Source organism: Gracilinanus agilis, chromosome 2 (genome assembly GCF_016433145.1).
Source record: "Gracilinanus agilis isolate LMUSP501 chromosome 2, AgileGrace, whole genome shotgun sequence".
Lineage (NCBI taxonomy): Eukaryota > Metazoa > Chordata > Mammalia > Didelphimorphia > Didelphidae > Gracilinanus > Gracilinanus agilis.
The window spans coordinates 218725073-218747147 of NC_058131.1; the positions used below are offsets into that span (position 1 = coordinate 218725073).

At 34.7% G+C, this 22075-nt stretch overlaps 1 protein-coding gene across 1 annotated transcript in view; it reads left to right on the forward strand.

The window, feature by feature from the left end:
• Window positions 1-2589: 2589 nt before the first annotated feature.
• The window catches only part of HEATR5B (HEAT repeat containing 5B), a 141201-nt gene continuing 121715 nt past the window's right edge, over window positions 2590-22075 (forward strand). The window contains exons 1-6 of the mRNA XM_044659584.1: window positions 2590-2604; window positions 5935-6099; window positions 6336-6547; window positions 9892-10000; window positions 11336-11485; window positions 20738-20909. Of these exons, the coding sequence (XP_044515519.1) occupies window positions 2590-2604; window positions 5935-6099; window positions 6336-6547; window positions 9892-10000; window positions 11336-11485; window positions 20738-20909 (823 nt within the window). The remainder of the gene's footprint in view (window positions 2605-5934; window positions 6100-6335; window positions 6548-9891; window positions 10001-11335; window positions 11486-20737; window positions 20910-22075) is intronic.

The following is a 22075-nucleotide window of genomic DNA, read 5'->3' on the forward strand; positions in this document are numbered from 1 at the left end:
TCCTTCCTGTTCCCTTTCCTCCCTCTTCTCTCCTCCTTTTCTCCCAATCGCCCTAGATCCTCCTTTCCCTTTCCAGTCTCCCTCTCTCTCCGTCATCCCCCCTCTCGCGACCCCTTCTACCTCTCTCCTCTTTTTGCCCCCTCCCCTCTGCCCCTCCTCTTTGGCTTCCACCTCTTCGTCCCCTCTTACTCTTCCGGCCAGCTCGCGGTCCCTTGGATCGGAGTTTTTTCAGCTCACGGACCGGTGAGGCGCACGCCCACTCCTCGTTCGACCTCTCGAGCTTCCTCTCAGGCGACGGGTCGCGCTCTGGGACACGGCGGCAGCGTCACTTTAGCCACGCTGTGCGCTTGCGCGCCATCTGTCAGCCGCACCTGCAGCTCCCACTGCTTCCTGCTTCCAGGGCGGCGCATCCGGGTCACTTCAGTGGAGCTGCTGCTGGTTCTGCTGCTGCTGCTGCTGCTGCTGCTACTACAGCTGCCTCTGCTGCTGCTTTGCTTCTGTTTCTTTTGGGGCCGCCTCATTCACCTGGATCAGCTACCGGCAAGGTAGGGGCATCCTACTGCAGAGGTGAGGCCGCCCTATTCCCCAACTTCTTCCAGCCTCCTCGGTTGCGGGTTCTGATGATGTCTCCCAGAGCAAACGGGATTTTCTTTTTATTTCGGGCCATGGGCTGAGCCTTCACGGGCGCTGAGTGACTGGCTGATCGACGAACCGATGGACCAGGCCGGGGAGGAGGGGAGCGGGCATCTCTCATCTTCTATCCCCTCCCCGGGCTGCTGATGACTCTGTTGTTTGTCTATCAGGTTACCTTATGCTCCTGTCAGGGACGCTAGGACTCTTGTCAAACTTTGGCCCCAAGACCCAGACCCCTCCCCCAGCTGTTGTCTGGAGTCTTACTTTAGTAGATTGGAGGCTCTCTCCCCAGTGGGAGAGTCTGTTGGGGACATCTCTAGTACAGCATCTGCCGGACTGAGGGGAGTTGGAAATATACCATTGTCTATGATGGGGGAAGCTTTCGTTTCAGCAGGGAAGGGGGAAAAGGAAAAGGGGTTTTGGTCCTAGTATCTGTTTATAACCAGGTTTCAAGTATAGCCCTCCTCCAGACAAGGGGGGGAATGGAGGGGGTAACATGGTTCCTGTCAAGAACAATAATCCAGGATTAGGGAGAAGAAAGGTCTGGGTTCCAATCCCTTGTTCTGCTGGGTAACCTTGGATCACATCTGTAACTATTAATCATAACTGTATTAATAACTGTTGGCGGTTTGCAAATTTTTGCAATTATTCCCCTTCTAATTATCTTATTGAGCTTGCTGGGTTTGTTGATCTACTTATTTACCTTCAAACCCCGCTCCCCTCATTAGAATGTAAGCTCCTTTTGCTCAGGGATTGATTCTTTGTTTTCCTATAATCAGAGGCTAGTTCAAAGCCTAGCACTTAGGTGTCACTTAATAATAATAATTGATAGACTGATGCTCCCTACTACCTTGTTAGGTAGGTAATATTTTCATCCCCTTTTTATTTTTGAGGAAACTGATAAATTTTGTTAAGTAGCATGCCAGGGCTTTTGTGCCGGAATTGCCATTCAAATCCAGCTGTGGTTCTTCACTCAGTCTTCGAATTACAGTTTAGTTTCCACATTTTTTTTAAGTGGGTGTGATACCTGTCCTACTTGTGTTGATAACAGCTACACTTTATATAATGGCTTTAGATTTGCAAAACTTTATATGTCTTATTTGTTCCTCAGAATAACCTAATGAAGAAGGTGCTATTATTTTACAAATGAGGAAACTGAGTCTGAGAGGCCTAAGTGACTTGCCCAAATTCATAGTTACTAAGTCTCTGGCTAAATTTGAACTGGAGTCTTTCTGGCTCTCTGTCTAGCATGATATTTTCAAATGAGGAGATTGTGGGTGGGTTATATAAATGTATCATTGCTATTGGGGGTTCTTTGTTGTAAATGTAATTCTTTCTTTAGACACTGTGTACAAATGTAGGAATTGTTACACAAGAATGAAAATGTTACTCTAATAAAGACTTTCTGGAATGTAAAAAAGTGAAGATTATATTGACATAATAGTAAACAAGATATATGTTTTGTTGTTCTTTTAGCTTTTAACACAATATTTGCTACTTAAATATTGGAGTTAATTTTTAGTGATATTCTTTGGTAAATATACTGACTTTACCTACATTGGCCACTCATTATGAGTTGGAAGTAATGATATGCATTTATATTAGGACTACAACACCATTTTTAAACTTCCACTAGGCATTATTATAGAAACTAACCTTTTTAGGGGTCATCTTAACCAGGACAAAATTGTTCCATTCTTTGTCCTTATCACAGCCCTGCAGATAGACTGATGGTGAAAGTTAATGAATATATTACGATTTCTATAAAACAAAAACACATACTCTTCTACATACCTCGTATTTCGTTTTAGACTTTAGTCATCAGTAACTTGTTTTAAATAAATCACTTGGAGTTGTTTTAATTGTGTGCCATATCTTTTTCTCATTTTTATTCTTCCAGCTTTCTTTGCTCTAACAAGTTGGTGGTCTGATGGTACACAGACAGCTGATTGAGGAATGACTCCCATATCAGTAAGGAGTCATTGCCTGTGTGTTAAAATATAATTAATTCATTTTTGTGATGTTATTCAGTGCTCTCCATGTCTAGGTCTTCTTAATCTTAGAGTGTTTCCATGATGTGCAGGCATGAAACTTCTAGGGAGTTAACAAGTGTTTAATCTCTCTAATTCCTTAAACCTCAGCCATACTTTAACACTGTCAATTAGTCAAATCAATTTACAAGCATTTATTAAGTACCTTCTATGTGCCAAGTACTGGGGTTACAAGACAAAATGTCTTAAAGAGCTTACATTCCAATGTGGGGGGAGGGGAATAAATTTATAAAGGAAATACAAAGTAATTTTGGGGAGGTGGTAGCAGCTAGAGGAGGGAATCGGGAAAGGCCTCATCTAGGAGTTGGTACTTAAGCTAAACCATTTAAGAAGCTAGAGCTTCTAAGAGGTGAAAGTGAGGAGGGAATTCATTTCAGGCAAAGGGGATAGATAGCCTGTACAAAGGCATGGAAATAGGAAATAGATTGTTGTGTAGCAGGAATTGCAAGTAGATCAATTTGGTTAGAATGTAGAGTACATGAACTATGGTCTGTACAAGATTTATGAACCCTTCCTTTGGGGCTCTCCTATATCTTTACATAACTCCTTACATATATAGCTTCAAAGGCTTAGCATACTATGCCAATATAAATGCTATATAGGATGAGCCATCTTCCTGCAACTGCCTCCCTAACCTCCCCAATTGTTCTCTCAAATTTTCAGATGTGTGGTGGTATTCCCCAACCACAGGAACTTCATGCAAAGAAATAAGGGAAGTTGTATTTTAGGGTCATGGATTATAAACAAAGAAAAGAAGTGAGATAAATCTGTCTTCCCTGTTGCTCCACATTCCAATAGGATTTACAATAGCTGATAGTCTTGGTACCTAGACCATTGTGGTTCAGTTGTGGTTCCTGTCCCCATCTCTGCTCTAGGATCAGAATTGGCTCCACATTGCTGGTCTCCAGAAGTCTCCCTCACTGCCAATGTAAAAAAATGTGGTGGTATCCTCCCCTGTACCCACCTTTGCATCAAAGTCACTAAGTACCAAAGTATATGTTGATTTAATTTAGCTCTTTGTAGGAGTTTTTTATTATTTCATCTTCTATAAGAGATGTTGGCACATAAACTGTAGTCATTTTAATGGTAGCGGTTCTGTAGATACTTTTCATGAGCACTTATTTCACTAGGAAGTGACCACATGACCCATGAAATGATATTTCTTGTTGCCTTTGGGCACACCACAAAATTAACTCCTTCTGCTATTTTATTTTTTTTCTCTGAGGGTTTAAGAACATTAGTAAATCAACAATATATGATGAACAGACACTTTAGTCAGAGTGGTTACCCCATGCCTGTGATCATGCCAATATACCAATGCCCTGCTCAAAAACCTCCAGTGGTTCTCTATATCTCTAAGATATAATCCAAACTACCTCACCTGTCCCTTTTTACAAAAGAGTCTGCTTTCTTTCTTTCTTTCTTTCTTCCTTCCTTTCTTTCTTTTTTAAAATTTAAACCCTTACCTTCTGTCTTGGAGACAATACTGTGTATTGGCTCCAAGGCAGAAGAGTGGTAAGGGCTAGGCAATGGGGGTTAAGTGACTTGCCCAGGGTCACACAGCTAGGAAGTGTCTGAGGCAATATTTGAACCTAGGACCTCCTATCTCTAGGCCTGGCTCTCAATCCACTGAGTCACCCAGCTGCCCCCAAAAGAGTGTTTTCAACCTACCTTTTCAGGCTTTATTTCATATTGCTCTCTTTCATGTACTCAATATTCTAGCTATATTAGATAATTAGCTATTTTCTCAGTATGACATCTGCTTCCACATATTCATACAAGTAGTCCTTTGTATGTCAAATAGATACCTTCTTTGTTTCTGCCTATCAGAATGCTTCTTAAAGTTTTGGTTAATAGCTCAGGTACCACCCTTTTCTGTGAAGTCTTTCCTGATCCTATCAGCTGAAAGTGCTTTCTCCCTCTTCAGATTTTCCTAGATAATTTTTTCTTTGTCTAGATTTCTTATTCTGCATGACATTCTACCGTGTGTCATACTTATCATTTTATATGTTGCATCTTTTGAATGCAAGCACTGTGCTGTCTTTCATTTTTAATACAAAGACTTCTAGCATAGTGCCTTGCACTTGGGCACTTAAATAATGTTTGTTAAATTGTCAAATTTGTTAAATTTGTGTATAAATTCTTGTCTTTTAAAACTATAGATTCTGGGGTTTGGTTTATTTAAATGATTTTACATATCGAAAGCTTTGCCAAAAGTCCCTTCCATATTTTAGGATTTGCTTCTTTATTTAAAAAAAATTATTGATATATTTGTTTTTATATCACTTACATTTCTCAGTTTCCTTCCTTCCATCCCCCTCAGAGAGCCATACTTTATAATAAAGAATAAAAAGGAGAGCAAAGAACAATTCATCTAAACAAACCAAGATATTTTTTAAATTGACATTATTAGCATCATTACACACTCATAATCCCCTGTGTCTTCAGTGAAATGAGATGAAGTACTTTCTCATATCTTTTCTCTGAGTCAAGCTTGGGCATTATAATTTTGTAGCACTCAATTGTTATTCTTTCCATTTCCATATTGTATACATTATTTATTAAAATGTATATATTTTTTCTTCGGTTTGCTTACTTTACTTAGTATCAGTTCATATAATGTCTTTTCCTCTCTCAATGATATTCATCATTTCTTTGTAACAATCTATTACATTCACGCATATACACAATTTGTTTAGCCATTGTCTAGTCAGAGGCCATGCACTTTGTGTCTAGTTCTTCACTACTACAAAAAATGATCATAGAAATATTTTGGTGTATATAGTTTTTTTAAACATTGACCTTCTTGAGTTATATACACAACAAAATCTTTGAGTGAAGGATTATGTACATTTTAACCATGTTCTTTGCATGATTCCAAATTGCATGTACATTTTATTCACTTTCTTTGCATGATTCCATATTGTTTCCCTAAATGATTGGACCAGTTTTTAGATCTACTGATGTATATCTCTTACCATAAACCCTACATTTTTTTCCAATTTGTTGGGTATGAGGTGAAGATTCAGGATTGTTTTTGTTTGTATTTTTCTTATTTGTGATTTGGAATATTCTTTCATATGGTTATTGGTTTGCAGTTCTTTTAAGAATTCTTTATTCATATTCTTTGGCCACTTACATAGTGGAAAAAGTAATTTATTCTTATTTTTCAGTGTTTAAATTTTATTTGTTTAGTTTTTCATGAAAACCTTATTGAAAAAGAAATGTTTGGTGATTTTTAATCTGTTAGGTAAGACACACACATCGTGATTCAAGAATTTCACCAATAATGGAATTGGCTCACAGTTTGTTGCTAAATGAAGAAGCTTTGGCCCAAATTACTGAAGCAAAGAGGCCTGTCTTTATCTTTGAATGGTTGCGATTTCTTGACAAAGTACTGGTAGCTGCAAACAAGGTATAATTTTTTCCATTTGCATGACTAAGAAAGGAGGCTTTATTTTAGAAAAGATGGGAAATGAACTCAGTTAACTTGGTACTCTTTCTGAACTTTATAATTCTTATTGAAGATTGTTGTATTATGTAGCATATTTCAATGAGTGTCTTAGGTTTTCAAGACCTTTTAATTGATAAAAAAAATAAGACTATATATGCATCTAAAATGGTGCTTGTTTGCTTTTTTTTTTGTGACAGACTGATGTGAAAGAAAAACAGAAAAAGCTTGTTGAACAACTCAGTGGATTAATAAGTAGTTCTCCTGGCCCTCCAACAAGGAAATTATTAGCCAAAAATCTTGCAGCTCTTTATAGCATTGGAGATACTTTTACTGTTTTTCAAACTCTTGATAAGTGTAATGATATTATCAAAAATAAAGATGACACTGCGGCCTATTTGCCAACCAAACTGTAAGTACTTATTTTGATGTAAATCAATGCAGAATAGTCATTCTTCTCTTTGTATATGATAATACAAATTCATTTATTTTATAGTATTAATTGTATTATAGTTTAAGGGTATGTAAATGGTTTGATTTGTACAGAATATAATAGTACTTCCCATGATCCAGATGCAATACAGGTACATCCCAAATACTGTTGCTCAACCAAATGCAATTATGTCAGTACAATTTGAAAATAAATTTTCACTACAAATGCAATAAAAATTTCAATAAATGCAAGTAGTCAAAGAAGCCAAGATGAGAAATGGAATGTGAAAAAACAAAATTAAATTATTTACATTTTGATAATACAAAAAATGAACTTTAACAATGACAACTTATTTGATCTATGTCCTCTTCAAATTGCTTTTTTGTCATACTTTTGAAATTATTTTTCTGTTCATGTAATTGTCAGTGTTTATATTTTTTCTCCTTCACAGTACATCATTTCATATAACCTTTTCACAGTTATTTATATTTGTCATTTTTGACATATTAATGTCTTATTACATTAGAATACTGTAATATATTTAGTCATTCTCCAATTTTTGCATATCTAGGCCTCAGAATATTTTTTCATATGAACTGCTTCCAAGTTACATTTTCCTCTAGTGACTTTCCCCGCCCTAAATGCAGGACTTTACATGCATTACTATTAAATTTCATCTGCCTACTTTCAACCTATTAAGATAATTTTGAATCATGATCCTGCAATGTAATCTTCTATATCTGTGTCATCAGTCTGTTTGGTAACTTTCCTTCTATGTTTATAGAATTCTTTGATAAAATTAAATAATTTGACAGAACCAAGAATAGCAACTTTTGACACTATATCTAAGACATCCTTCCAGATTAATGCCACTTAATTAGTCATTAATATTTGGGTATTATTCCCAATGAGTTCCTAATCCATTTTTAGTATCTGTAGTTAGTATCAAAATCTGTTTTGAACCTGAATTTTTTCCTTTTTATGTACAAAGACATCAAACTTTGTTGAAATCAAGATGTTATGTCAGGTTCATTCTCTTCTAATTTACTAGTAATCCTTATCCCACTCCATTTTCCAAATGAAATTAGTCTGGCTTAGTCTTTTTTTTTTTTTTTTTTTACTCCTTGGTGATCCCATGTTGACTTCTATTAATTATTGCATGTTCTTCTAAATATTTACCAGCTTAGAAATACAATCTAGAATTTTTTCTGAAAATTGACATAATGTTTATTATTCTATTTCTTGGGGATCTATCTTTGCCTTCTCTTTTTTTTATTAGACATTTCCCATGTGAAATCTCCAAAGAGATTTCTCTCATTTTCTGTGATTTTTTTTCCTCTCTGATTTCTTAATGATTTCCTATAGTATTTTACCCACTCATTAGCCAAGGATGTGATTTGTCTTTTTTATTTTTTTTTTTTACTCTTTGCATATTTGGGGCATCTATGATCTCTTTACTTTATTCTACCTTTTTTTTTTTTTAAACTCTTACCTTCTGTCTCAGAATCAATACTGTGTATTGGTTCCAAGGCAGAAGAGCAGTAAGGGCTAGGCAAAGGGGGTCAAGTGACTTGTCCAGGGTCACACAGGTAAGAAGTAACTGAGACCAGATTTGCACCCAGGACCTCCCATCTCTAGGCTTAGCTCTCAGTTCACTGAGCTGTCTCCTGTTCTACCTTTTTGAGATTGAAAAGCTTTCTTTGTTGAACTTAATAGCTTTCTTATCTCTTTAGCCTTGATCCCCTTATCTCTAATACATCCCTTTCATTCCTCACATAACAATGTGTTTTGCACACTTATAATGTACTTATCTATTACAATTATATGTATGTGTTTTTTCATCCTCCAAAACTGTAAGCTCTGGGAAAGGCAAGATAGATATCTAAACTTTATCTCATCTATTATCTAGTATTGTAACTGAATGACTTCTATGTTTACTTAATTGAATTGAATTCTTATCAGAAGATCTGGGTTTGAATCCTAAACCTACTGCTTTGTACCTAGACAATTTATTTAGCTTCTTAGGGCCTAGGTTTTGACATTTGTACAGTTAAAGGCTTGGACTAGATAATCTCCAAGTTGGTTCTAGCCACTAACATTCTGTGATTTTGCATTGATATGCTTCCTATTACCTTTTTGCCAACCAGTTACTCTTCATTGATCAAGATTGAATCTAGAATTCCCATCATTGCTTGCTCTATTTGAGATAGGGAATTATTAGCAATGTAGGAACTTATGAAGTCCTTGTTTAAGCAGAATAATATTTTTTACATTTGAAGGGACATTTGAAGGGAGGTCCCAGTTGCTATTTTACCTTACATCAAATGCCAGCTATATGGCATAGAAGACAAATGCTCTATTTGGACTGAGTCTGGTCAAGTAAAGTCTTCTCTGACTTTGGTACTTATACTCTCTATTTTGTCAGGAACTTATTCTTAAATATTTTAGGACATGGTACAGCAATCCAAATTCTGCTCTAAAATATCATCAATGTAGAACAGCCATTTATTCTATGTGTTATGACCTTTTCTAAAGTCAGGATGATTTACGAAAGAAGAAATCAAAGTATCTTCTGGGTTGCTAAGATCTTTGATTTCATATCTAAACTTTAAAGTCCCTAGGGGTATATTACCTATTCCTTCTTTCACTGATTCATTCATGAATCAGGGAATTTAGGAAAAAAAGTTAATTTGAATGAATCTTAGTACACATTCAAATATATCTTGCATACTCCAGAAAAATAGCCTACTTTCTCATTTGTCATTTTATGTCAATATAAAACTACCTCAATAATCTCATGGTAGGGGCTCTTCAACAACCACTATGCATTAAGACTTCTGGGTATAGTAACAGGATTCTTTTTTACCTACAGTGCCTTCCTCTTGGAACTTTGCATAACAATTAAGATATTTCTTATTTAATTATAAGATATTTATTATAGTTGCCTTCTACATTTATTTTTCAGTGCCCTTTTAGAGATCCATAAGAGCACAAATTTGTTATCTTATCTCTGCCTCTAATTCACTATAAGCACATACTAAGTTTTCTACATTAATTAATGTTTGTTGTTTAAACTTTTTTTCCAGAGATGTAATGCAATTGTCATTGCTTGCTAAGTCAAACACGTTTTTGAAAAGTTCAGTTTAGTCATGATAATTGCCATACTAATGAAAGTGATATTAAAGATGAGTCCAGAAGTAGAATAATCTAAATTTATTTTAAAGATGAGAACTTTATTTAATAAGAACTATATGAAGTTATCCTATTAACTTGAATGTTAGCCAATTGAAATGGTTTTAAAGGTAGAATATCACTTCTTATAGGGCTGCTGTAGCATGTGTTGGGGCATTTTATGAAAAAATGGGAAGGATGTTAGGAAGTGCATTTCCAGAAACAGTTAACAATCTTTTGAAGTCTCTGAAAAGTGCAGAGGTAAGTTACAGAAGAAGTTTCATATGTTTATATATATGTACATATATATGGTTTTGTTTTTTTAGAAGAATTAATCTTAGATAATCATTTGCTCTATATTTAACTAGAGAACTTAGCTGTTTAGTAAGAGACATTTCTTAATTAACTTTAAAGGCAAAAGAAAATTTCCTAAATGTACTCCATTGCCTAAAATTTAATGTGAATAGGAGAAAGATCCTTATTTCATGTGAAGAAATAACATATGAATCCTTGGGAAATCTTGTATCTTTCTTGTCATATCTAGTACCAAATAAATAAAGTTTTGTACTAACAATAAGACTTTTGTCAATGAATGACTGCATGAAGGGAAGCCTACAATTTTTTCTAAGCAATCTTAGAGAAAACTGCATTTCAGTTGTTTCTTGTAGTTGACCAAGAGACCTATCTATAATCTGGGGCAAGAGCAAACCTTCTTAGGACAAATTATAAGGGATGTTATAAGGGCTTTGTTGTTTCTGTTAGGTGTTCTTCATTGATCTTTCTTAAGTATTTCTTACTCATCTTGTAAAAGTGGGATGTCTTTCCCTTGGGAATATACAACATATAAATGAACAATTTGGCCTCTAAAATTAACTTTTATGTTATTACTTTGCTCCCTGAAGCTTCTATTATCCAGTTAAAACCTCTTTTAGTAATGTTAAATTGCTGTTGTCCTTTCAAGAACTTACCTTCTAATTAATAATTGTTTAAATTCTAGAACTATGTTTCTTAAACTCAGTTCTGCCTTATAGAAATAACAGTTTGGGGGGCGCAGATGTTGCAGTTAGTGGTATTTTTTCTTTTTTTAAACCCTTAACTTCTGTGTATTGGCTCCTTGGTGGAGGGGTGGTAAGGGTGGGCAATGGGGGTCAAGTGACTTGCCCAGGGTCACACAGCTGGGAAGTGTCTGAGGCTGGATTTGAACCTAGGATCTCCCGTCTCTAGGCCTGACTCTCAATCCACTGAGCTACCCAGCTGCCCCTAGTGGTATTTTTTAAACAAAGTTATATAGCAAAAATATTTATCTGCTACATTTTTATAAGTTGTTAAAATAAACTTAATTTTCCCTCATTTTTTCCCAAAATTTTCTTATCTTCTACCTGTTTATTCTAGATATATTCTGATTCTTCATATTGCTGGACTAGAATTAGTAATTGCCATCAATATCATGCCTAGAAATACTATGTGATCATATTCTTTGGGAAACACTGATCTAGGAGTATCTTTAGAAATAGTAGTAATGGTTTGGTGTGATATTCTTACTTAATTTAAGAATTTGTTAACCAATTTTAATTATTTTTTTTAATGTACATACAGTCTCAGGGCCGAAGTGAAATCTTAATGAGTTTACAAAAAGTCCTAAGTGGGCTAGGTGGTGCAGCAGCATCCTGTCATCGTGATATTTATAAGAATGCAAGATCTCTGCTAAGTGATAGATCTATGGCTGTTAGGTGTGCAGTAGCTAAAGTGAGTACTTTATTGACTTTAATTTGATCATCTTATTAATTTGGGAATTTCCTTCTCTAATGCAGTTTGCAACTTATCCTGTGTGATTTTTATCCTTTTCTATCCACAAGTTATTTGTCAAAAATGTATCCAATGCTTTACACTTTGCTTATTTTTATATTAAGGTTATAAATCATGCTTCTTATTTTGTTTGTCTTCAAAGTCATTTATTTTTTTCAGGGTGTTAAATATGAGACTGTAAATGTAAAAATATTTTTAAGTTGGTTTATTTCATAGAGAAAATTGAATTATTTCTTTTAAGAATGAGAGTTCTCTGTTGAAGAATTGAATTAAGCTTAGGTCAGTTTTTCTCTTGTGTAAAGTACTTTATGTTTACAGCCATTAGTATTTAAAGGGAGCTAACTTAAATATAAACTCTTTTTTTTTAAGTATTTGCATACTAATCATTGTGTTTAAACTCCTTTGACCTCTATCTCTAGGTTATACTTTTAGTGAATATATACTTTAAAAGAATAACCAACAAAAATAATTTAAGTGAGCACCTTTAATGTGTCTACCACTAAGATGTACTGGCAGTATTAAAAATTATAGCTATAACATATTTGAAATAATATGCAGAATTTCAATATGCATATATGTAGAATTCCAAACTTCTCATTATATTTCCATCCAAAATAATTCTATGCAGAATTAAAATGTGGTCCTAATGTATTTAAATATTTTACCTAAATTATATATTTTCCAGAGGCACTTAAAGCTAAAAAAATTGAGGAAATAAAATTCAGTCATTAATGAAGATTAAACAAATTTATAATTATAATTTAATTGGAAAAGAAGAGTTAAGATAAAAAAGACCTTTGTCTTACTCAGATTTTTAGGAACATGGATATTTTTTAAATATTACATTCTTTGAGGAAAAGGAGAAACTGGGAGAAATTTTTTATAAAATCATTAATTCAGAAGGCATTTTTAAATAACTTTTTGTCAGACATGGCTAGGCAAAGGGGATGCAGATTTTTTAAAAAAGGAATTAGTCCTTCCATTTATAAAGAGAAGTAAATGCAAAATAGCTATAGGATAATTTTGGGGGAATGACAGGGCATTAACCACTTTAGGGATCAGAACAGAATATCTATAGACGATAGCATGTGAGCTGAACTTTGAAAGAAGCTACCTTTGCAGGAGCAGAAAAATGGAATATGTAGTTTCCTATACAGGGAAATGCAAGTAGATCCTCCCATTTGAAATGTAGAGTACATGAAAGAGAATAATGTGCATTAAGTTCAGAAAATTAAACTGGAGCCAGATAGTTAAGTTTTTAAAAAGCAAACAACAAAGTTACATTTTATTCTAGAGGCAAGAAGGAGGCACTAGAGCTTCTTGAGTAAGGAAGTTATTTAGAGGTATATTTTAAAGACTATCAACTTGGCAGGTCTGCAGAAAGCTAAATTGGAAAAGAGAAAGACTTGAGTCACAGAGACCAATTAGGTATCTATGGAAGTAAACTAAAAGAAAGAGATGATGAAAGATTAAAAGAGGATAGTGTCTGTGTGAGTGGTGAGAGAATGATATGAGAGATGTTTAGTAACTGATTGCCTATGTGGGCAAGAATAAGTGAGAAATTCAAGATCATATTGAGATTATGGACTTGGGTGACTAGAAGGATGCTGGTGCCCTTGACAGTAATAGGGAAGTTTAGAAGAGGATGGATTATAGGATGGAAATATAATGAGTTCAGTTTTTCAAATGTTGAGTTAAAATGCCTATAGGATATCTAGTTTGAAGTGGCCAACAAGGAGTTTGTAATGTGGAACTGCAGTTAGTAATTGAGCTAGGACTATTGAATACATAGATATGGGAGTCACTGGGGTAGAGAAGCTCAAGAAGGATGAGGGTTGAGAAAAAGATTTGACTATTAAGAGACCATAAGTGACTTTGGAGAGGGCAATTTCAATTGAAAGATGAAGTTGAGGGCCATATTGTAAAGTATTTCAAGGACAGTGAGAAAAAAGGAAGTAGAAGCAGTAGTGTAAGGCCATTTCAGTGAGTTTAGCTAAAGGAGAAGCTTGTAATGAGAGTTTTTTGAGTATGAGGGAGAGCTGGGCACATTTATAAGTATCAGGAAAAGAATACTGAGATAGAGATTAAAGATTTAGAGATACAAGGGAAGATGATAGTGGGGGGGGGGGGCAATCTTGTGTTTAAGACAGGGAAATTGGGATCCAGGGTAAATGTAGAGGGGTTGACATTTGTAAAGGCAAAGGCTATCTCTTCCAAGACTGGAATAAAGGAGGAGAATTGAGGGATGATTGAGGTTATTATGGGTTGTAAGATGAGGAAAAGTGAGAAGGGAGTTCATGGAAAATTACCTCTGTTTTTTCAGTGAAATATGAAGTAGAGTCCTCAGCTGAGAAGGTGAGGAGAGAGTTAAGAAAGTTTGGAAGAGCCACTGTGGTAAATGAGATAGACAATCAATTAGGGAGGAGCAGAAGAATTAGCTTGGTGCAGTGAGGGTCCAGTTGAGATTTGAGAACATAAATATATAGTGGGCCCAGTTAGGACATGTGCAGGTCATCCTCCAGCTCCATTCCTATAGCATGACATCAAGAGCAGAGGAGGAAGATGTTGGGAATAATCTGAGGTTGGGACTAAACAAGACATGAGTGGAACAAGAAATCAAGAGTATAGAATTGAACTGGTTTACTTAAGGGGCTTTGGGATAGGAAGAGGATACAGCTAGGGCAAGGATGAGATAGTAAAATACTAGTAGTAGGAAATGGTGAAGGGATCGAAGACAACAGTCTTAAGAAGAGCAGGAATAGGAGAGACTAAATGACATAGGATTATGGTTAGATAAAGAAATTTCAGTTTGATTTAAACTTTTACTACAAATGTTCTTGAATATGGAAGTAGTATATTTATGGGTGATGACAAGATAAAAAGTATGAATGTCCCTTTGTTTAGTTTTGGCAGATTAAGGGAATAAGTCATGGGAATTGAGTAGACTGAGAAACTGAGAAGTAAAAGTATTTAGAGGTAAATTTAAGCTTAGTGTCAGGAATACCTTAACAATCAGAGCTAACTAATTGTAAAGGGATACTACGGGTTCCTCCTTATTTGGAGCCTTTAAGCAAAGGCTGGTTGTCCATTTGTTGGGAATATTATGGAGATGATTCTTATTTAGGTATGGATATGACTGAATGTTCTGAGGTCCTTCTCAGCTTTGAAATTCTCATTAGACTGTGAGGTCCTTGAAGGCAAAGACTACCTTTTGCCTCCTTTTGAATCCTTAGTACTTAGCATACTGACTAATACATAGTAGCTTCATAATAAATGTTTATTGATGGAGATTTTGTGATATTTCTAGTTAGCCTTTGATGTTCTTTGCTCTGGGAGACATACCTATATATATGTTCATTAGACAATAAAAATAACTTGGCCATTTTTAAGGGCATATAAATGGTTCCTTGAACCTAGGAAGCTGATAAATGCACAAATAGAATTTATAACTTTATGGTTATCATTACAGTAATAAACCTCCATTGCACCTGTAGGAGGAGAAAGAACTGTTTAACATTGGCCTTGGATTGGTAACTCTAAATTTATCTTTTAAAAAAATAGTGTATTAGGATTCAAAATCATAGCTTAGATCTTAAAGCCATTTGACACTCAGAGAAAGATAATTTTAATATTAGCATTGAAAGAAAAAGAGGACATCTAGAAAACTTTTTTTTCTCATGCTAGCAACTGAAAATAATGCAATGGTTAAAAACGAGCTTTCTTGCTAGTTGAGTTTAAATTTCATCAGTAGTTTGGATATATGAAGTTATAACAAAGTTTCTCTAAACTTTGTATAAAATGCTTCACTGTTAATATTTCCTGTCCTCATAGATTTCCATCTCTGATGTTCTTTTTGGCTGTCTGCCATTTAATCTGTTTAAATGAATTGGTTTACTTTATGAATAAACAGTAAAGCACTATTAATATAATAATATCCTACTATTCCCTTAGTCACTCATTTATAATTAGGTGCTTCATATGTACCTCATTCATTGGTTAGTACAGAGTTCGTTAATAGTACTCTTTCCCAGATAAGTTGACAGTGTTTTAGGAAATGACTACTTGTTTCTTTATGGTATGGTTAGGAAGATTTCTGGTTTTCAGCTGGTATCATTTGGTAATAATATTGCAATATACAGAGATCTTATTTTAATTTAATACCTACTGTGAGCAGTATATTGTGCACTTAGCCACTGAGGAGAACAGATAAATAATGATAATCATTTTTTAAAAATAGCAGAACTCCAAGACTTCAGACCAAAATAGCTGCCTGAGTGGAAGCAGATAGCCCAGCTCCCATGTATCTACTTCACCCAAAACCTAAAAATCACACCAGACCAAGTAATACTCAAGAAATTCAATCAGAAGCAGAAACTACAGTAAGTCAGTCAATCACAAAACATTTATTAAGTACCTACTCTTTGCTAGGGACTATGATAAGTGCTGGAGATACAAAGAAGAATAAAAGACCTAGTTTGCTTTAGATCAAGGAGGACCTAATGCTAGGAGGTGGAGGTGGGTAGTACAACAAGCCAGATGAACCAGATCAAGAACAAGCAAGTAAGACTCATCTGAAAGTACAACAGGAAGCATTGCCTATCCCTGGCACAAAGCTCCAAATCATGAACTAAAGTTTGTGAGATAAGTAATTAGAGACATCATCCAATATAAAGAATTATTTTAAAAACAGAGATAACTCCCCAAAACTTATAAGTATCAATAGAGACCTCAAACAAAAACAAGATATCTTCCACAAGTACTACATGAATGCTTAGAAAAATAAAGCAAGAGATAAAAAAATGAATAAGGAGAAGAAGAAAAATTGAAAGGGGAATAAATAGCTTAAAATAAAGGTGGTAAACCCAACATCAGTGGTATCACAACTTGCCTCCCTTAGCTTGTAATTATATGCCAGAAATAAAGCACTTTCATCTGCCTCCATGGTCTTAGATACCATGAAAATAGATGAGGTAATAGTTCAGTGAAATAACAGCAGAAAATACTAATCTCCAACATACTGACTTTAGCACTCTTTTCTCCATAGCCCATCATACTCCTAGCAGCAGGTATGCACAGGCACACTTACATGCTTGCAGCAGAACTCAACTCTACTCCTTCCTCATCCTAGTGCAGGGGGAAAGGCAGAAAGTTTCTCAAGCTGTGACAACAATGTAACAGCACTCTGTGGCACAACAGAGCTTAGTCAGAGAATTTAGAAATGTGGAGGGAACTGAGACTGGACAATTTTGGGTGACTATGTGACAGCATTCCATTAAACTGGAAAGAAGTTTGTGCTTTTTTTCTCCTCTCAGATGTTACTTTGGGCAGAGACCTAGTCTGGGAGTCAAGAATTGCTCAATATAGGATAAGACCAAGATGGCTTTGAGGTTTAGCTCTCAAGGAAATTGCCATCAAAAGGGAAGGAGAAGGAAAATTAATAATAGAAGAATATAATGAAAGAAGAATGAACTTACCCAAAATTTTGGGTAGGAAAAAATTCCTTCCTCCCTCTCTCCCTCCCTTCCTTCTTTCTCCTTCCTTCCTTCCTTCCCCTTCCTTCTTGAGCTTTATTTTTTACAAGGATAAATCTTTTTTTCCTTTTTAAAAATTTTCTTTTTAAAAAAAATGATATACTTAGTAACCAACATGAACAAAGGAAAACATTTTTAAAAAATGCAAAAAAATTATATGCAAAATTACAAACTCTCCATGGTTTACAATTTATTGAATAATATATGAGTTATAAATGTATGCTAAACTGAACATTTTGAGTGCCCTTTTGAATTTTTTTTTACTTTGATACTTTTTTCTCTTGATTTTGTGGTTGTTATTTTTTAAATAACCCTGTGAATTTTTAATAGAGCATGGAACCACACTAGAATGTTTCTGGATGGTTTAAAAAAATTAATAAGAATTATGAAAGCAGAATTTTTGGCCTATATTGCTTGAATATATGGTGGTAAATCTTACTGAAAAAACCCAAGAGAGTATAACTATTTAGGAATACAAATACACAAAGAAATGAAGGATAATCTTGAAGAAGAAAAGCAAAAAGCAATAATGTTAAAATAAAACATGATTTCTATACAAACATAAATTGATCTGAAAGACAAGATGTATAGAGACAATTCAAGGATTATAATCTCTTCACAGAACATGCCACATCAAGAAACATGGACATTGTAATGCAAGAAATAGTACAAGAAAATTCCTGGAACTTTTGAACACAGAAATCAAAATACCAATCAAAAGAACTCACTTATTACTTCCAGAAGTAAACAAACAAAAACTCTCTACTTCAAACTTAAGATATATAGTGGGTTAAGTTGAATAATTACTATGACAACAAATTCTGAAATTGACCCAGGGGAAAGATCTTTAACTATAGTAGAATGGAAATTTAAATAAAACATTACTATCCCAAATCTATTAGAAATTACATGATGGAATGGAGTAATCTCTTCCAACAAGCAAAGGGACCCAAATTACAACCTGCAATCTTGAAATTTCCTTAGAAGCTTTAATTACATGAATAATATAGAGACTAAAAATAAATTAGTTAATATGAGGGGCATGAAATTGAAGAATAAAAATCTAGAATAGGCAGAAAAGGAAAATTAATAATCTAGAAAAGGAGATATATACATTTTAGAAAAATATGCAGAAGATTAAGTCTTTTAAAGTTAACAAAACAAATTAAAATAAAAGAAATGAGGATTTTTCTTGACTGTTTACCTAAGAGGGAAAAAGAGTAGAAGAATTAAATATCCTGGTAAAGGGAAAAAAGAGTGAGTTGGTTCTGCTTTTAGTGTTTAAAGAGGAAAAAAGAGGATAAAAGAATGTGTAGAAAGGAAATACGTTGATGGAACTTGTTACCTTTCCTAATTGAGTTGGATGAAGAGATACATGGAGGAAGGGACTGAAGCAGAAAGCACCAGTTTAACTTTACTTTCATGTGAAAAAGTAGGATTGAACATACATACATTTTTACACAAAGTGTTTGCTGTAGAAATACATCAAAGTCAATTGGCAAATAGGTAGTGACAGAAGAAGGGAAGTTAAGCAGAACAGGATGGTGGACTAGACATTTTCTTCAGTCCCTTCTAACTTTATTTTCCTTTTCCCCTTATTTTCTTCCTTCCTTCAGGTCTTCCTAGCTCATACAGATTGGAAGTGATCTACTAGCTTCCACCTCATCTGGTATCGGAGATTATAAGTGTGCAAAACCATTCCTGGCTAATCCTTGCTGTTAAACACATACACAAATATACATCCATACAAGCAATTATATATCAGAGGCAGAGCAATTATATTTAGTCACAGGATAAGAAAGCAAGAAGCTTAGCCCCGTAATAATCTTATGAAATAACAATGGAAAATGTTAATCATTTGCACATCACATCAGCTTCCATACTCCTTTCAGATATACCATAAAACCAACTTACAGGCTTGAGTCTTGAGATTGATTCTGTTTGTAGCCTATACCTACTTCTGTGGCTTGGCCCCAAAACATTTTGTTTGAAATAAGCATCAGATTTCAATTCTTCCTTATAATGTTAGGCAAATGGAGAAGTAAGGAAGGGAATTATTTTTCTTTTTTTGCTTGAAACACTGAATAGTAAAATTCTTCTCAGGATATTCACCATTCCCATCTCATGCAAAATATGGTAGACACTCAGTATAGTCAGAGAGCTAAAGAAATGAGGAATCTAGGACAGGTGATCAATGTGCTAAGCTGTTCCAGGCCTGAAGAAAAGGGTACTGGCATCCAGCTGGGGTCAGTACTTTCTTCCCAAAAGCTTCTTTATATAAGGGATCAAAACTGATAAAACCTAAATTCCTAGTGTGGGAGGAAGCTAAGACAACTGAGTTACTGTCCCTACTCTTGTCTAGCCCCAATCCTGCTGTTACAGATCTCTCTTTCCAACCTCCTAAGTTGTTTTAGGTTGGAAAATTTTCTCACCTTGCCTCTGCCACTCCAAAATTCTATTTCAGAAATTTCAGTTGTTTGGTGGGTAGTATTGGAAGAATTTGGCAGGGTTGCTACCTCTAATCTGCCATCTTGGCTCTGCCCCTATTATGTATTTTTTAGAAAAATAAATGCTATAAATTAGAGATTTACAATTTCATATACATTTTTTTATTTAAGATCAGAATAACAAGTTTATCATTGAAAAAAAAACCCACTAAAGAACCAAATATATGACCATCTATCTGTCTCTAAATATCTATCTGTCTAAATTTGCATCCTGTTTATAAGCTTTCCAGATTCTCTGTTGTGTTGGAGAGCCTTTGAACAGATATACAGTGATCTCTCAACTGTCGTGGGAGTTATGTAACAGAGACCCCCATGATAGGTGAAAATCTGCATAGTAGCCAGAGAGCAAACAGATTGATGCTAGTCATTGAGCTATCAGCTCCCAGGATACAGAACAGAGCACTGTGGTTGGTTCCATCAGCCAATACTGGCAAACTTGTGCAAGCAGTAGTGACATACTACATTTCCATTGTGTTTAGTATGGTATTCATCTGTAAAATCCTGCGATGTAGTGAAAACTCCACAATACAGAATTAGATTTTATTTTAAAACCCGTGATACAGTGAAGCTGTGATAAGTGAACCATGATATAGTGAGGGATGACTATAGTTAGATTATACGAATAAACTTATATAGTTGTAATGTGTGAATCTGCGCATTATGATGATGATATTGTTGAATATCACATATTAAATGTATTCTTTCTTCTATAGACTTTCCAGGTTGACAGAAAATCAACTTTCAAACTAATCAGTGAACTGACTTGTAGCAGTATGATCATATACTATTTTGTTGTCTCTGAATTAGTGTGTGTGTGTGTGTGTGTGTGTGTGTGTGTGTGTGTCCTTAGCTAGACTTATGATCTCCATGAGTGCATTTATATCTTAGAGTTTTTCACATTCCCCACAGGATCTTGTACAGTGCCAGGCAAATAGTAGGTATTTCAATTAAATTCTTGTTAACTTGGAAAAATGGTGTATTTCTTCTAGTTGTAGCTCTAGTATAGCTTTACTGCTTTAAATCTAGTACCTTTCTCCACAATATCACAGAATAAAATTTCAAACTATGTTTTTTCAGATCAATTTAGCAAAATCTAATGTGTTAAAACCCTTTAAAAATTAATTTAGCTTTAAACTATTTCTTTTATATTACAGTGTCTGCTGGAACTGCAGAATGAAGCTGTATTTATGTGGACAGCTGAATTGGAAAATATAGCCACACTATCTTTTAAGGCTTTGGAAAGCTCAAATTATGGGGTTCGAGTGGCAGTGGCAAAACTCTTGGGAACAGTTATGGCAACAGCATTGATGCCTAAACAGGCAACAGGTACTTAATTATCATAACACATCATATGCTTTCACTTTTTAATTTTGTATTTTTTTTTAAACATTTTCCATGACATTGTAAACTAATCTCTGAATTCCTGATTTGTGAATTTATCATCTCTGAATTCATCTAATGTTTGTTTTTTTGGAAAAATTTAAATTCCATAAAAACTTTGACATCATTTCAAACCAAAAGATATTAATCATAGGTATTTAGTATATCCTCCCAAATTAGTTATGCAATGTATTAAGAGTCAATTAAAAATAAAAAAGATAAATTTGTTGTTATTGTTTAGTCATTTTCAGTTGTGTCTGACTGTGATCCCATTTGGGGTTTTCTTGTTAGAGATATTATAGTGATTTGACATTTCCTACTTCAGCTAATTTTATAGACAAAACTGAGGCAAACAAAGTCAAGTAATTTGTCTAGGGATCTAGGTACTTCCTAATCAATATATAATCAATACCTAATAACCAGCTAATCTAATCTTACTCATAACAGTTCATACAGCTAGTAAGTGTCTGAGGCCAGATTTGAACTCAGGGATTTTAAAATATTTTATTTACTTGTCTTCAACATCTGAGGAATGATTTCCATTTTTAAAGTATTCAATGTTATTGTTTCTTTCCATCACAATTAATTGAATATGCCTTGAGTATTTTGACATTTCTACACCCAAAAAATATGAAGCTTTTTGTCTACAACTTTTTTTACTTTTAACATTTTATGCCTGTGCTACATGCTGATCCCTTCTTCAATCCCCCCTGGATCTATGGCTGGGAACTGGGTAGTGAGCAACAGATGCCAGTTGGCACCTTTCTAAGACCCTAAACAGATTTAGGCTTCTCTGTGCTTTATCTGGGACCTGTTTTCATCCAGGCGCACAGCTTTGCCCTGTACAGTAGTAGCTTCTTAGCATATTTCTTACCAAACCATGTCCCCAGTATCTTCAGACCTCTTTGTCTTCCTATGCTGATCTAGACTGGAAAATGGCTTATGGCAGTTTGTTTTTTCTTGAATTTCACTATTAGTATTCTGTCTGGTATGTTTTCTAATCTATTTGATGGGATTTGGGAGTAGAGCCTTGCTATACTTCTTTCCTCTCTATTTTGATTCATCTATCTTTTATTATATTTTGATGTTAGTAAAAAGTAATAGCAGCTTTA